Source organism: Euleptes europaea, chromosome 7 (genome assembly GCF_029931775.1).
Source record: "Euleptes europaea isolate rEulEur1 chromosome 7, rEulEur1.hap1, whole genome shotgun sequence".
NCBI lineage: Eukaryota > Metazoa > Chordata > Lepidosauria > Squamata > Sphaerodactylidae > Euleptes > Euleptes europaea.
In genome coordinates this window covers 79,650,967-79,665,579 of record NC_079318.1, presented here as the reverse complement: position 1 = coordinate 79,665,579, position 14,613 = coordinate 79,650,967, and the positions used below count along the sequence as shown (strand labels likewise).

At 44.1% G+C, this 14,613-nt stretch overlaps 1 protein-coding gene across 1 annotated transcript in view; it reads left to right on the top strand.

The window, feature by feature from the left end:
* Positions 1 to 11,636: 11,636 nt before the first annotated feature.
* CAPN1 (calpain 1) overlaps positions 11,637 to 14,613 on the top strand; it is a 30,246-nt gene continuing 27,269 nt past the window's right edge. Inside the window, exon 1 of the mRNA XM_056852534.1 lies at positions 11,637 to 11,932. Within this exon, the coding sequence (XP_056708512.1) occupies positions 11,666 to 11,932 (267 nt within the window). The 5' untranslated portion in view covers positions 11,637 to 11,665. The remainder of the gene's footprint in view (positions 11,933 to 14,613) is intronic.

Sequence of the window (14,613 nt, the reverse complement as noted above, 5' to 3'; positions counted from 1 at the left end):
TCTAAAATGACAGTGGACTTTTGAGCCTGGTTGCTTAGGTGTTTTGATAGGGTTACATATAGTCCGCATATCTGTGGTCCCAAAATTTACCACCCTGGAGGGAAAATTAAGACAATTAAAGGGGTAAGAAAAGGAAAAGAGAAGGTGCTGAAAATGATGCATGGTGTAAAGAGAAGAGAGTGGTAAAGAGAACTTTCTTGTGACTCCAGAACTCAGGGTCACCCAATGAAATTGATTGGCATTGGTTTCAGGACAGGCAAAATAAAGTTTAAAATATTGTCGAAGGCTTTCACGGTCAGAGTTCATTGGTTCTTGTGGGTTATCTGGGCTGTGTAACCGTGGTCTTGGTATTTTCTTTCCTGACGTTTCGCCAGCAGCTGTGGCAGGCATCTTCAGAGGAGTAACACTGAAGGACAGTGTCTCTCAGTGTCAAGTGTGTAGGAAGAGTAATATATACTCAGAAAGGGGTTGGGTTGAGCTGAATCATTGTCCTGCAAAAAGTATCAAAGGTAATGTGCTAATCATTGTCCTGTAAGTATCAAGATAATGTGCTAATGATTATCTTGATACTTACAGGACAATGATTAGCACATTACCTTTGATACTTTTTGCAGGACAATGATTCAGCTCAACCCAACCCCTTTCTGACTATATATTACTCTTCCTACACACTTGACACTGAGAGACACTGTCCTTCAGTGTTACTCCTCTGAAAATGCCTGCCACAGCTGCTGGCGAAACATCAGGAAAGAAAATACCAAGACCATGGTTACACAGCCTGGATAACCCACAAGAACTAAAATAAAAGGTTTTTTTATTATTTTTTAAATTATTATTATTATTTTTTACATAACATGCTTTGGGATCAAAGATTTGATGATGTGGGTGGCTACTAATGTTGGTAGCTTTTTTAAAGCATTACACAAATTGATGGTGGTATGTCTTTAATGAGTAAGGTTCTTATCTTGATTACAAGCTGGCAACCAGTATTGGTCTTCAGTTACTTGTACTATGGATCTAAATAAAGAGCTAGTGTGGTGTAGTGATTAAGAGCGGAGGACTCTAATCCAGAGAACCAAGTTCAATTCCCCACTCCTCCACATGAAGCGTGCTGGGTGACCTTGGGCCAGTCACAGTTCTCTCCAAACACTTTCAGTCCACGTAGAGGCAGACAATGGCAAACTACCTCAGAACATCTCTTGCCTTGAAAACCCTATGGGGTCACCATAAGTCAGCTATGACTTGACTGCACTTCCCACCACCACCACCATGGATCTAAATCAGTGGGTTCTCAAATCTAGCCTGAACTCTCCCTAGAAGCTAAAATTACTAAACTGAGGCTATTGAGAAGACAAGAGTTACTGGAAAAGACAGTCCTGCTAGGAAAAGTTGAAGGCATCAGGAAAAGAGGAAGACCTAACATAAGATAGATTGACTCTATAAAGGAAGCCACGGCACTCAGTTTGCAAGACCTGAGCAAGGCTGTTAATGATAGGACATTTCGGATGACATTGAGTCATAGGGTCACCATACCTCAGAAGCAACTTGATAGCCCTTAACGCACACATGGATCTAAATAGATAAAACTAATTAACAATTATAACAAGGAATAAACGGAAAGGCAAATGAATCCCAAATCACTTGTAAACACAATTATCAGCTGATTGTCTTCCGATGTTCCTGTCACCCACTATGTTTCTGCAAAGGTTGCATTCCACCACCAATTTTTTAATGCCTTATCTGTTTCTGTGCTTCCCTATCCTCTCTCCAGTCCCTTTCCAGCTCCTCTTTTCCCTTTTGCCAGTTGTCTTCTCTCTCGCTCTCACTCCCAACACGCCTTTGTTCTGTATGTTCAGAATTACATTTCTGTGACTGCTTGCCGTAAATTCTGAGAAGCACCCAGGTAGTGCCATGAAAGCGATGCCTGTCCCCATTTGTTTGCCATCAGCATCTTGGAATGCTGAGATATAAGGCCAGAGGCATGAGAATTAAATGAGAATGAAATGGAACATGAGAATGAAATGGAACATGCATGTACACTGACAGCTGAAAAGCAGATGCCGAGGACAGCTAAACAAGGGAGGCTTTTGCCTGCTGTTGAAGGCAGGCTACTGGTTTAGATGGACCTTTTCTCTCCCTCTCCCATAATACTAGAACGGAGGGGTCATCTGCTAAAGCTGGAGGGTGAGAGATTCAAAACAGATAAAAGGAAGTATTTTTTCACACAACGCATAGTTAAACTGTGGAACTCCCTGCCCCAGGATGTGGTGATGGCTGCCAGCTTGGAGGGCTTTAAGAGGGGAGTGGACATATTCATGGAGGAAAGGGGTATTCATGGCTATTAGTTAGAATGGATACTAGTTATGCTGCATACCTATTCTCTCCAGGATCAGAGGAGCATGCTGAATATATTAGGTGCTGTGGAACACAGGCAGGATGGTGCTGCAACAGTCATCTTGTTTCTGGGCTTCCTAGAGGCACCTGGTTGGCCACTGTGTGAACAGACTGCTGGACTTGATGGACCTTGGTCTGATCCAGCATGGCCTTATGTTCTTATGACCTTTGGTCTGATCCATAGGGCTTCTCTTAGGTTTGTATATGTTTGTCTCTCCGCTTTTAGTTTTGACAAACAAGTTTCTAGTCCTTGTAGCTGCATATATATGGCAGAATTCAAATGCAGGGGTGGGGGGAGGACTTGGGGCTTTTATATTTTGTATCTGCATTGTAAATAACCATTCTCCTAGCCACCTCAGTTGAGCAGTTACAGTCTCCAGGTAACCCAGCCAGGAGGCTTTTACACATTGGAAGGGAGACAACTCTTTTTCTGATGGATCATCAAAGTGCCACAATTTGTCATTTTTTTTTTAAAATTATGCTTATACCCCGCCCTCCCTAGCAAAAGCTTGGCTCAGGGCAGGTGAGTTAATAGTAGGTTTTGTGAAACTATTTGCAAGTCTGTTCTGTGTAACTCCTTTCCCTTCCACATGGTGAATAGGAAACAAAGAGTCATCTTAAGCAGGTCTACCCAGGTGTGTACAGTGGTGCTTGCTCCCAGGAAAACATTCTTAGGATTGTACCTCAAATTATGCAGATAAACTGATAAGTGCACATTGGTTCAATTTACATAAATTATTCAGGATGTGGAATTCATTTTGGCACATAAGATACAGAGATGTAGCTGCCCTAATAGCGCAGCCTAGCCAGAGCTCAGAAGCTATGCAGAGTCAGGACCTGGATGGGAGACCACCAAGGAAGACCAGGGCTGCTATGCAGAGGAAGTCAATAGCAAGCTGCGGCTGCTCATCTTACCTTGGAAACCCCGTGTTGCCGTGAGTCAGAAGAGACTCGATGACACACTTTACCTTTATACAGAAATGCTGTACTGAAGGAGGCTGATAGCTTGAGACCCTTTGCCAAAGAGACAGGAATTCCAGCATGTCCTAGCATGTACTTCATTAATTAAATGGGATCATTGCTCTGCTTTGTGTTTGCCATGAGATGTGTAGGTGGAAAAAAGAGAGATTGTGTCATTCTTCTTGAATCTTCAGACTGCATAGTAACCTGCTCTCTACAGGGTGGTGTTTCCTCTTCCCTTTCTTCCTCATTTTTGCCCACAGAAAAAAAGATACATCCATCAAATTGAGGAAGATGTCCCCTCCCCCCCCCAGCAATCTGTGGGTTTAAAATGTTGCAAGCTTTTGAGTTACACTGCTGCACAGACCAAAAGCAAGGAATCCCTCCTCTTTACAGCCTCAGCAACTGCAGAGCCTCTTCTCCAGGGGAAAGCAGCCTGCCCAGAATGGATCTGCGTTTTTCAGATAAAACAGTTTTGCAGGACTGAACCCATCCATGCCCAGCTAGGGCACGGCTTCGGGCTAAGTTGATTAGGTGAATAGGCTTGTTGAAGAGAAACCTGCAGGTCACTGGTGACTCACTCCTGGGGTTATCTTGCTGCCTGCTATTACTTGAAAGACTTGTCCTAACATTAATGTAAATGGAAGGGGGATGGGAAGGAAAGCCACCATGGCAACGGCAGGTTTATGAGCTCGCCCATTAGCATTTCCTCCACCCAATTTCTGGCTTGGAAATAACTTGTAACTTGTTAACCTTGTGGTAGGGCAGGAATGGTAAACAGCCTTCTTGTATCACTGTCTGGTTCAGTGTTCTGCTTCTGAGACCAGCTATCCAGAAGGCCTCTGGAAGCTGAAAAACAAGGCTTGAGGGCTCTTCTCATTTGCTTCACCGTAGCAGTTGGTACAGAGGTAGAAGAGAGGGTAAAGCATTTGCTTTGCATGGGAAAAACCCCAGATTCAATCCTGGGCATCTCTGCAGCTGCTGCCAGTCAGAGTAGAGAACACTGAGCTTGATAGGTTAAGGGTCTAACTCAGGGGTGTCAAACTTAAGGTCTGTGTGCCAGATCCAGCCCCTTGAGAGCTCTTATCCAGCCCGTGAGCCAGCCGAGGCAGTCACCCACTGCAGTCCCAATCTGGGCTGGCGAGGCCTGGCCTGACCAAGTGACATTTATGTCATATCTGGTCTTCGTATCAAATTAGTTCGACAATCCTGGTCTAACTGGTGTTCATGGACTTCCTTCTGTCAATCCTGTTTGCTCATCAGTTTCACTAAGTGACTGTTCTAGAGACGTGAAGGCCTTGGGGGGGGGTGTCCAAACAATTTTTTCCTCTGAAGGCTTCTTTTCAATTTTTCCAATGGACAACTTGAATATTTTGAGCAGCGCTGAAAATATTTTCTTGCTTGGAATGAGTTAAATACTTTTTTTGGAATGCGCAGTATGAAGAATGTTGTGAAAGACAGTTTAAAAAGGTAAAAGTCCCCTGTGCAAGCACCGGGTCATTCCTGACCCATGGGGTGACATCACATCCCGACGTTTACTAGGCAGACTTTGTTTGCGGGGTGGTTTGCCAGTGCCTTCCCCAGTCATCTTCCCTTTACCCACAGCAAGCTGGGTACTCATTTTACCGACCTCGGAAGGATGGAAGGCTGAGTCAACCTTGAGCCGGCTACCTGAAACCAATTTCCGTTGGGATTGAGCTCAGGTCATGAGCAGAGCTTGGACTGCAGTACTGCAGCTTACCACTCTGTGCCACGGGGCTCCTGAAAGACAGTTTACAGAATGGAAAAAATACCACTCTGCGCCACGTGGCTCCTGAAAGACAGTTTACAGTATGGAAAACATGTACTTGAGCTGAAGGTAGTGTTGCGTATAGATGTTCGCAGTTTGCTTTCTCTAATATTGGGGAGGGGCTGTGGCTCCATTTGTAGAGCATCTGCTTGGCATGCAGAAGGTCCCAAGTTCAATCCCCGGCATCTCCAGTTAAAGGGACTAAGCAGGTAGGTGATGGGAAAGACCCCTCTGCCTGAGACCCTGGAGAGCCGCTGCTGGTCACCCTCTTCCCAGGCCTTGGAGATGCTTTGTGCAATCAAAGTGGAAGATGCAGGAATTGGCAATTGCCAACTAATAGAGGGGATAAATCTGAGAAAGGGAACTTTGACTCTTGAAAGCTTATATCCTGAAACTTTTGTTTGCCTCTGAAGTGCTACTGTATTCAAATCTAACTGTTCAATGAATAGAACATTCTCTCCAGGTCATCATAACCAAATATTTGCAGACAGTATTCAGTTTCTAATGCAAAGGTCTTCAGATTCTCTGATGTGTGGAATTTTACATCTGCTAGTTTTGGCATCTAGCATTTCAGCAGTTTTAATCCTAGCTGCAGAATTTAAATAAAAAATTATAAATGCACACAGGGTGGGAAATTTAAAAATCTGGAATGTTCTTTGGTATATTTGGGTATGGGAATCAAATTTTTAGGTTCAAGTGAGCTCATCTGGTATTCTTCCACCCATGGCTGCAGAATAACCATTGTAAAACAAAAATTTAGCACAGGAAATGAGACCTTGCTGATCTGGTCTTGTGCCTTTTCTGCTAGGCAGCTGGTTCTGGGTGTGGGGGCTGGTTTCTCGGGGGACCTACCAAGGCTGCAAGTAAGGCTATTTTCTCACCGCATTTTTATTGAGCCAGCTAATAAGAACACAAAGATCCCTGATTCCCCCCCAGAGGTGTTATTTTAATGCATGCTAGCATCTCGCAAGGCTGACTCATGTTGTGAGAATTTATGTACACATATATGTGCAAATTCCAGAGGGGGAAGCTGTTGCAGCATACGCCAAAAAAAGGGAGTCTTGCAATTCCTAGACACACAGTTTGATTGTAACCGAAGCTTTTGTGAGCCAATAGTTGCAGCTGGTGAAGTGAACTCTAACCATTAAAACCTTTGCTACAATGAATCTGCTAGTCTAGTATGAGCAACCTAAAATACTCTTTACAGGCAGGCTGAAAATGAATTTCAGTTTGGACTGGTCCTCCGGTTGGGTCTGCATGCTAGATGACAATCTGAGAGGAAAGTTTTTGATCTGTGTTTATTTGGGCGACATTCCACATTTAGTGTGTACCAAACTGGGGGGGGGGGTAAAAATCCAAAGGTGCAAAAGATATGAAAAGATTGTATTGCAAACAAAAATCCTTAATCTGTGTATGCACCTATACATACGTGTATATCTGCACACAGACCATCCATTCTTCTCTTTGAAGAGCCAGTGTGATGTAGTGGTTAGAGTCTCAGAATAGGATCTGGGAGACTCAGCTGTCAGTCTCCTCTTTGCCATGAAAACTTGCTGGGTGACCTTGGGCCAGTCACCACCTCTTAGCCTGACCTACCTCACAAGGTTGTAGTGAGGATAAAATGGAGAAAGAAAGACATTTGGGTCCCAATTGGGAAGTAAAGTGGGATATAAATGAAATATGTTGAGTCTCTCTGTATGTACTGTGGGTCTGACATGATGCCAAGTAGAAGTTTTGTACTATTTGAATTAGCTTGTGCAACCTCTCCATCCGCTGACATCCCATGAACTAGTTGTTTGCTTCCTTGCTGGTTCCTCCTGGATCTGCAGCCGACTAGTTTGCTGATACATCCAAGGTTCCAAAACCTTTTGGGATGTGTGTGTGTATTTTTGATCACAAAAATGGTGCAGGGGGGGAGAGGTACTGTCTCCCAGTACAGATGTTTTGAGGGCCAAATTACATATCTGGAGTTCCACTCCAGCATCCCATGTGGTTTGGTCCTTAATGAAGCAGGCCTACAAACACATTCTGGCTTCAAAATAGCCATATGATTGTTCACCTGTAGTGAGTAAGGGCCACCAGATACAACGCTGCTTTTACACTGGAAGAGTTTCTTATTTTCTGCTATAAAGCTGTTGATGGGTCGCAGATGATTCACGTGTGCATTTTACAGGCATGTAGGCTAACTAAAAATGTTATGAAAGTTATTAACTGGAACTGCAGTGTCCAGTCAGTTTAATTATCCCATGAACTAGTTGCTTGCTTCCTGGCTGGTTCCTCCTGGATTTGCAGCCGACCACAGTTTGCTGATACATCCAAGGTTCAAAAACTAGGGTTTGTAACAAATGACACAAGCCAGGCAGGGGGAACCCTGTACACTACGAGCTGCTTAGTAGTGAGAGGAAGGAGGATTACATGAATATACCCATGAAGCTGCCTTATCCAGAATCAGACTATCAGTCCATCATGGTCAGTATTGTCTTATACAAAGAACAGAGACTGCTTTTAGGGACTCAGGCAGAGGTCTTTAACATCACCTACTACCTGTCCCTTTTAGCTGGAGATGCCAGGGATTGATCTAGGGACTTCTGTGTGACAGAAGATGCTTTCTCACTGAGTCACGGCCCCTCCCCTAAAGCACCTTCCAGCTTGTCTATGTATCTGGTGTTGTGTCTGAATGAAGCCTGTGTTTTGCTTCTCTGAAGGAATATAAGAATTATTGGCAAAACTGAGAGGTAATTCAGGGGATCTTACAGTGACACTGGCAAAAATACTAAATCCATGAAGAACAAAGGCCTTATTCTGATTCTGATTAACTTCATTTATGCCCTGCCTTTCTCTCTCGGACTCAAGGCGAATTACAAAATATGAAAAGGAATTCACTTACACAGCAAAGACCTCCATAAACAAAACAGTGCATTAGAACTAGGATTACAGAACCGGAAAACAATGCAAATGAAAAACTGTCTAAGGCAATTAAATAAATTAAATTACATTCATTCAGGATTGCCAACTGGCTGGTTTTCCACTGGCATAACTGCCCCCCCCTTTTCTGGCTGGTTGACAAATGAGGGTTTATTTTTCTTTCTTTCTTTCTTTCTTTTTTTGGTACAATGCAGGAAATAGCAGACAGACTGGTTTTTAATTTTTTTTATTATTTGTTGGGCCATATTACCATTACATAATCAGAATGGCTTGGATGACTTTGGGTGAGTTTGGAGAGTCCCCAAGTCCTCTCTAATCTCACCAGATCATCCAATTTGTTTGGCTGATGAGGGAAAACAGCTGGGATGGTGGTCAGGTTGGCTTTTCATACCTTTCCTGTTAAGCCTTTCCTCCCCCCACCCTCAGTTTTGCAGCAGTTACATGGTGGGTCCTGCTGTTTGCCAGATACATGCCAGATGGCAACCCAACTTATGGTTAGAGCCTTTCCATGAAGGACGGTTAGGGCTGTTTAGCTTGGAAAGAAGGCGGTTAAGAGGAGGCATGATAGAGGTTTATAAAATTATGCATGGTTTGGAGAGAGTGGACAGGGAGAAGCTTTTCTCCCTCTCTCATAATACCAGAAAGTGGGGTGATCATCTGATGCTGGAGGGTGAGAAATTCAAAACAGAAAAAGGGAAGTATTTTTTCACTCAAAGCATAGTTAAATTGTAGAACTCCCTACCCCAAGACATGGTGAAGGCTGCCAACTTGGAAGGCTTTAAGAGGGGAGTGGACATGTTCATGGAGGATAGGGCTATTCTTGGATACTAGTCAAAATGAATACTAGTCATGATGCATACCTATTCTCTCCAGGATCAGAGGAGCATACCTATTATATTAGGTGCTCTGACTTCTACTGCAGTCATCTTGTTTGTGGGCTTCCTAGAGGCACCTAGTTGGCCACCGTGTGGACAGACTGCTGGGCTTGATGGGCCTTGGTCTGATCCAGCATGGCTTTTCTTATGTTCTTATGTACAAACTTAATTTATTTACAGAATTTGTATCCCGGCTTTCTGTCCCTACCAAGGTGGCCAACAAATTAACACAAAATAAAACCACATGTTAAAAACACAAAAAACACACAAATTAAAACAATTACAAACAGTGCTAAAATACATGCGGAGATATACCAATAACAAAACCTTGGGCAGGAAGGAGGGATCATTGAAGGAATACCAGACGAAACAAAAAAGTCTTCACCCGCTAGTCGTGTTGCATACCTATCCTCTACAGTATCAGAGGAGCATGCCCATTATATTAGTTGCTTTAGAACACAGGCAGGATGGTCCTGCTGCAGTCATCTTGTTTGTGGGCTTCCTAGAGGCACCTGGTTGGCCACTGTGTGAACAGACTGGTGGACATGATGGGCCTTGGTCTGATCCAGCGTGGCTTCTCTTATGTTCTTATGATGTGTTGTAAGCTTGTAATGGGTACACAGGCATCATTTTAAAAAGTACTGTTTTCAAATTCCGTTTGTTTGTGTACTGAAGGGGGGGGGAATACCAGCTGTTGCCGCGTATGTTAAAGCAGAGCCAGGGTTTAATTTCAGCTGACCTCTTTTCCAGATGAGGCCCAAGGTATTTAAATGCCTGAACTAGAGCAACTAAATGGCAGCTTCCTTATGGAGACAAAATGTTCCTTCTGCATCCTTATAGAGAGAAAATGTTTCTTCCGCATCCTTATGGAGACAAAATGTTCCTTCCGCATCCTTTTCTCTTGGGTAGTAAGAAATTAACCTGCTCCCACCTCTAGCCACTGAGGCAAAGCCCCTAGGATAACTAGTAAGCACTGGGCCTTAGTTTTAAATGCTATGCATTTTAAATTGAATTAATATTTGCTACAATTCAGTCACTGATAGGGTTGCCAGCTCTGAAGATTTGGGGTGGGGAGCCTGAGGAGGGTGAGGTTTGGGGAGGGGAAGGACTTCAATGGGGTAGAATACGATAGAGTCCACCTTCCAAAGTGGCCATTTTCTTCAGGGGAGCATATCTCTTTTGCCTGGAGATCAGTTGTAATAGCAGGAGATTCCGGCCACCACCTGGAGGTTGACAACCCTAGTCACTGAACAGATTTTGGTGACTAATAGGAATGTACCGGTAGGTTTTGGTTGTGCTGCACAGATTCCACACAACACACGCACCCCTCCATCTTCCCCCCTCTTGACCAAGGCCAAGAAGTCGGTTTTTCAGGAGCGAGGGTGCCTATCCAGGTAGCTGATGTGAGCTGGAGCCCTGTGCGTTGGCTGGGCTGTGGCATGGGAAAGTGCTGTGATGGAATTTTAAGTAGGGCCCCTGTATGAATATAATGGAGGGATCAAGTGGGATACATTACCATTTTGGGCTACTGACAGCAGAGAGCTGGCATGCCAAGGGCAGGACAGATGGCATTTGGCAGGCACTGACAGTAGTGAGGGTTGTGTGTACTCCGGTTTAAAAGAGAAAATAAATCCATGATCTTGCAATCCAGAACTTGATTCTGCAACCCAATCAGTTATGCAAATTGAGCCATTTTTAATTTGCTCTTATTTTGCCGTATCTTTTTGATATTTTTCATGATTCTGGTTTTTGCTAGTCAAGACACAGTTATGGAGCTAGCCTGGCACTGAAGTCCTGCCTCCAATTACTAGAAATGTCATTCAGCCACCCCTCTTGGCTTTTCCACTGGCGTTGCCCATCCACTGTTAAGTATCCATAGGGGCTAGGATCTTGTGTTTTGAAATTGAAACTGAAGTTCTCATAAAGGTGATTCTTGGAGCTTAGATACAAAAGCTGATCCATGTCAGAAGTCCACCAATGAAAGTCTGTTTTTGCTTTCTTAAGGAGTAGAATCTTGATTTATAAAAATAAAATTGAAACTGTGATGCTGAATTCTACCTGTTTTTGTTCTTGTATTGTCCCAGAATAGAACAACATATTCTGCAAGTTTATATTCTGCATTTAAAAAAAACAAAAGTTCCATCATGTATTTAGTCATAGTTCTTTAGGAGAAAAGTTTGCTTCTTTGGGATTGGCGGTCATCAATATAGTGATGATACCCAGCTCTACGTATCCTTATCTCCTAGTGATGTATCAGAGGCCCTGCATTGCTGGTTGGCTGTTGTGTTTAATTGGCTAAGAGTGAACAAATTGAAACTAAACCCTGGAAAAGACAGAGGTAATGCTGGTTGGAAAGCCAGAGGTGTTGAAGGACATTGTCCTCCCCACTTTTGATGGGTTCAGCTGACCCTTGCTGACTCAGTTAACATCCATGGGGTTATGCTATACTGGATGGCCCAGGCTAGCCCCATCTTATCAGATCCTGGCTGCTAAGCAGGGTCAGCCCTGGTTAGTATTTGGATGGGAGACTGACAAGGAAGTCCAGGATTGCTACACAGAGGCAGGCAATGGCAAATCACCTCTGATTCTCTTTCCTATGGGGTTGTCATAACTGCAGTTTCTACTACCACCACTCAGGTTCTCTTTTCTGCTTCCCAGAGGTCATTTCAGCATTGTCTTCTCTATTTCAGGCAAGATTTGTCCAATCCAGTGACCACTGAATATGGCAGAAGAGGTCATCGTGCCCATTTACTGTACTGGAGTCTCAGCACAGGTCCAGAAGCAGCGGGCAAAGGAACTGGGCTTGGGGAAACACGAGAACGCAGTGAAGTACCTTGGTCAGGACTTCGAGAGGATTCGGCATGAATGTTTGCAGAATGGAACTCTTTTCCGGGATGACTCTTTCCCTCCTATGGCTTCCTCCCTGGGTTTCAAAGAGTTGGGACCAAATTCTTCTAAAACACATGGAGTCAAGTGGAAACGACCTACGGTGAGGCATTAATATGGAGGCCTTCTTTCCTATCTTGTTGCCTGGGGTTGTTTTCCCCCCTACATGTGATCTTTCTCCAAATCTCAGCTGTCATTGGCTATACAAATGTCTGTCTTGCAGGAAACACACACAGAGTTTCTCCTTCCTCCATTATCCTGTATTGCTGCAGCTCTTTATGACCCCCTCCCCAAGATAATTCTTGGGATTGATGAGCCATGCAGAGGAACAGTTGTGAGGGCTGCTTGACTGGAGTGAATAAGGACAAGGGGATAAAATTGCCTCTTCCCCATCAGGTTAGCTGCATGTGCAGAAGAGGAATAAGGAGTGATTTCAACTTATTGTCCTCCTTCAATCTGCCCCCCACCCATCCATTGCTGTTCTCCTACTTGGGTCCTGCAATCCTGGGATTGATCTTTCCGAGGGTCAGAAAGAGTTGCAGCAATGCAGAGGACTGTGAAGAAATTGTATTTTCTGCACATGGAGTGGTAGGTTACTGCCCTACAAATCCACTAGCCAGGGGCATGTGTAGCTAATGCTCTGGAGAGCAGCATGCCTAGTAGCGCATATCCATTTCTTACTTGCAGTGCAGTTTGGCGAAAGAACAAAAGAATTCTGATCTAAGCATCAGGGGAGTCTCCGGATGTTTCTTGTCTGCTCCAAACCAGGTGCAAATGAAAGAGGACTCCATATCTCTGACGCGCCTTTGCTGTCAGAGGAGGATGGGCGATGACTGATGGCAACCACAAATAATGGCTGGCTAGTAAACCAAGGGAACAGTTGTGGGCCCCTGGTGTTGGCTGAGATCAAAGTGATTTTTTAATCCATCCCAGTGCTCGGTTATTCTTTGAAATGGCACAAAGCATGTTTGCCAGCCTAGGCAATGGCGAAGAACCTTTTCATATTGTAATTCACACCAAGTGTTGACTCCTCCCCATCCAACCTGCCCCATAGGATTTCCCAGTACAGTTTTCCCTTGCAGACCTATCTGACAAGGTGGGCTTTGACTCATGAAAGCTCATATTGAAATAAATATTGTTAGTCTTTCAGGGGCCACTGGGTTTTCGTTTTATTTTGTTATGACTAACACATTTAGCCCCCTTTGCTGTTGTTCTACTGCTGCCTTGTTAAGGGGGAAGGGGCCAAGGCTTAGTGATAGAGCATGTGCTTTGCATGCAGAAGGTCCCAGGTTCAATCCTTGGCACCTCCAGCCAAAGAATCAAATAGCTGGTGCTGGGGAATGACCTTTCTCTGCTTGAGACAACGGAGGGCTGTTGCCAATCAGAGTAGACTTTATTAAGGATCAGTGGCCCATCTCTGTATAAGGTAGCTTAATGTATTCATATGATGGCATTAACCATCCCTTGTGGTTTGACCCTAAAATCTCTAGAGGTAGACACTTCTGAACACGGAACATTTTTTTAAAGCTATCCTGGTTGGGGGCCATGGCTCAGTGGTAGAGAATCTGCTTGGCATGCAGAAGGTCCCAGGTTCAATCCCCAGCATCTCCAGTTAAAGGGACTAGGCAAATAGGTGATTTGAAAGACCCCTGCCTGAGACCCTGGAGAGCCGCTGCCAGTCTGAGTAGACAATGGACTGAGGGTCTGATTCAGTATAAGGCAGCTTCATGTGTTCTGGTGCTTAAGCACTGATAGCCCAATCAGCTATTTATTTAATGGATTTAAAAATGCATAGACCCATCTTTCTCTTGAGCATCTCAGGAACCAAGCCAGGTATATCTATCATATTCTTTTGTAAAGCCTCTTGTTCCAGTGTGCACCCCACTAGCAATGATCTCTGCAAGTGAATGGGGTATTGCATTTAGTTCCTTTGGGCCTTTCTTAAACCTGCTGGCAGTCTAATTGAGCAATCCCAAATGTTAGGTATTATGGGGGGGGTTGGCATAGCTAAGATGCAGTTTTAACTGGCTGGAAGCCTATACTTGAAAAAGCAGCATTTACACACTATCTTGCACATTTCTATCTATTAAAAAAGCCCTAGCAGGGCACAATTTCCCCTTAACCAGACAGTGGAAGAACAATGTGGAGATACTTCCTTTCCCAGGCTAGGACAGAGCGGCCAGCAACCTGGAGAAAAAATGCCTTGTCCCTTTAATAGAGACTTAATGGGATGTAAATTACCAGGTGACGTTATTCGAGGAGGGGACCATGGCTTAGAGGAAGAGCATAGAAGGTCCCAGGTTCAATCCTGAGCATCTCCAGTTTAAAGGATGAGATAGTAGGTGGTGTGAATGACCTCTACCAGAGACCCTGGAGAGCCACTGCCGTCTGAGTAGACAGTACACTGACCTTGATGGACCGATGGCCTGATTCAGTATAAGGCGCCTTCATATGTTCATATTTACCTCTGTGCCATGAAAAGCTTCAGCTACCCATTGCTTTTATTAGAGGGGCAGGACATTTTTCTCCAGGGTATTGAGAACCCTGGGCTAGGAGTAGTAAAATTGCAAATATCTAAATCAATCAAGGTGTCTTCCCTACTCTTCTTACTCCCACAGGAAAGGATAAAACTGTGAAGAGTATCTTCTAATTTCGCCAGGGTTTTTTTCTAAACAGTTGCCCAGATTAAATCTCGCCATCAGCCTCTATTTAACACATCTGTAAAATGGGAACAATAGGGTCATGTGGAGGTTGTGTAGAAGGCAGGATATTTCCTAAATAAAT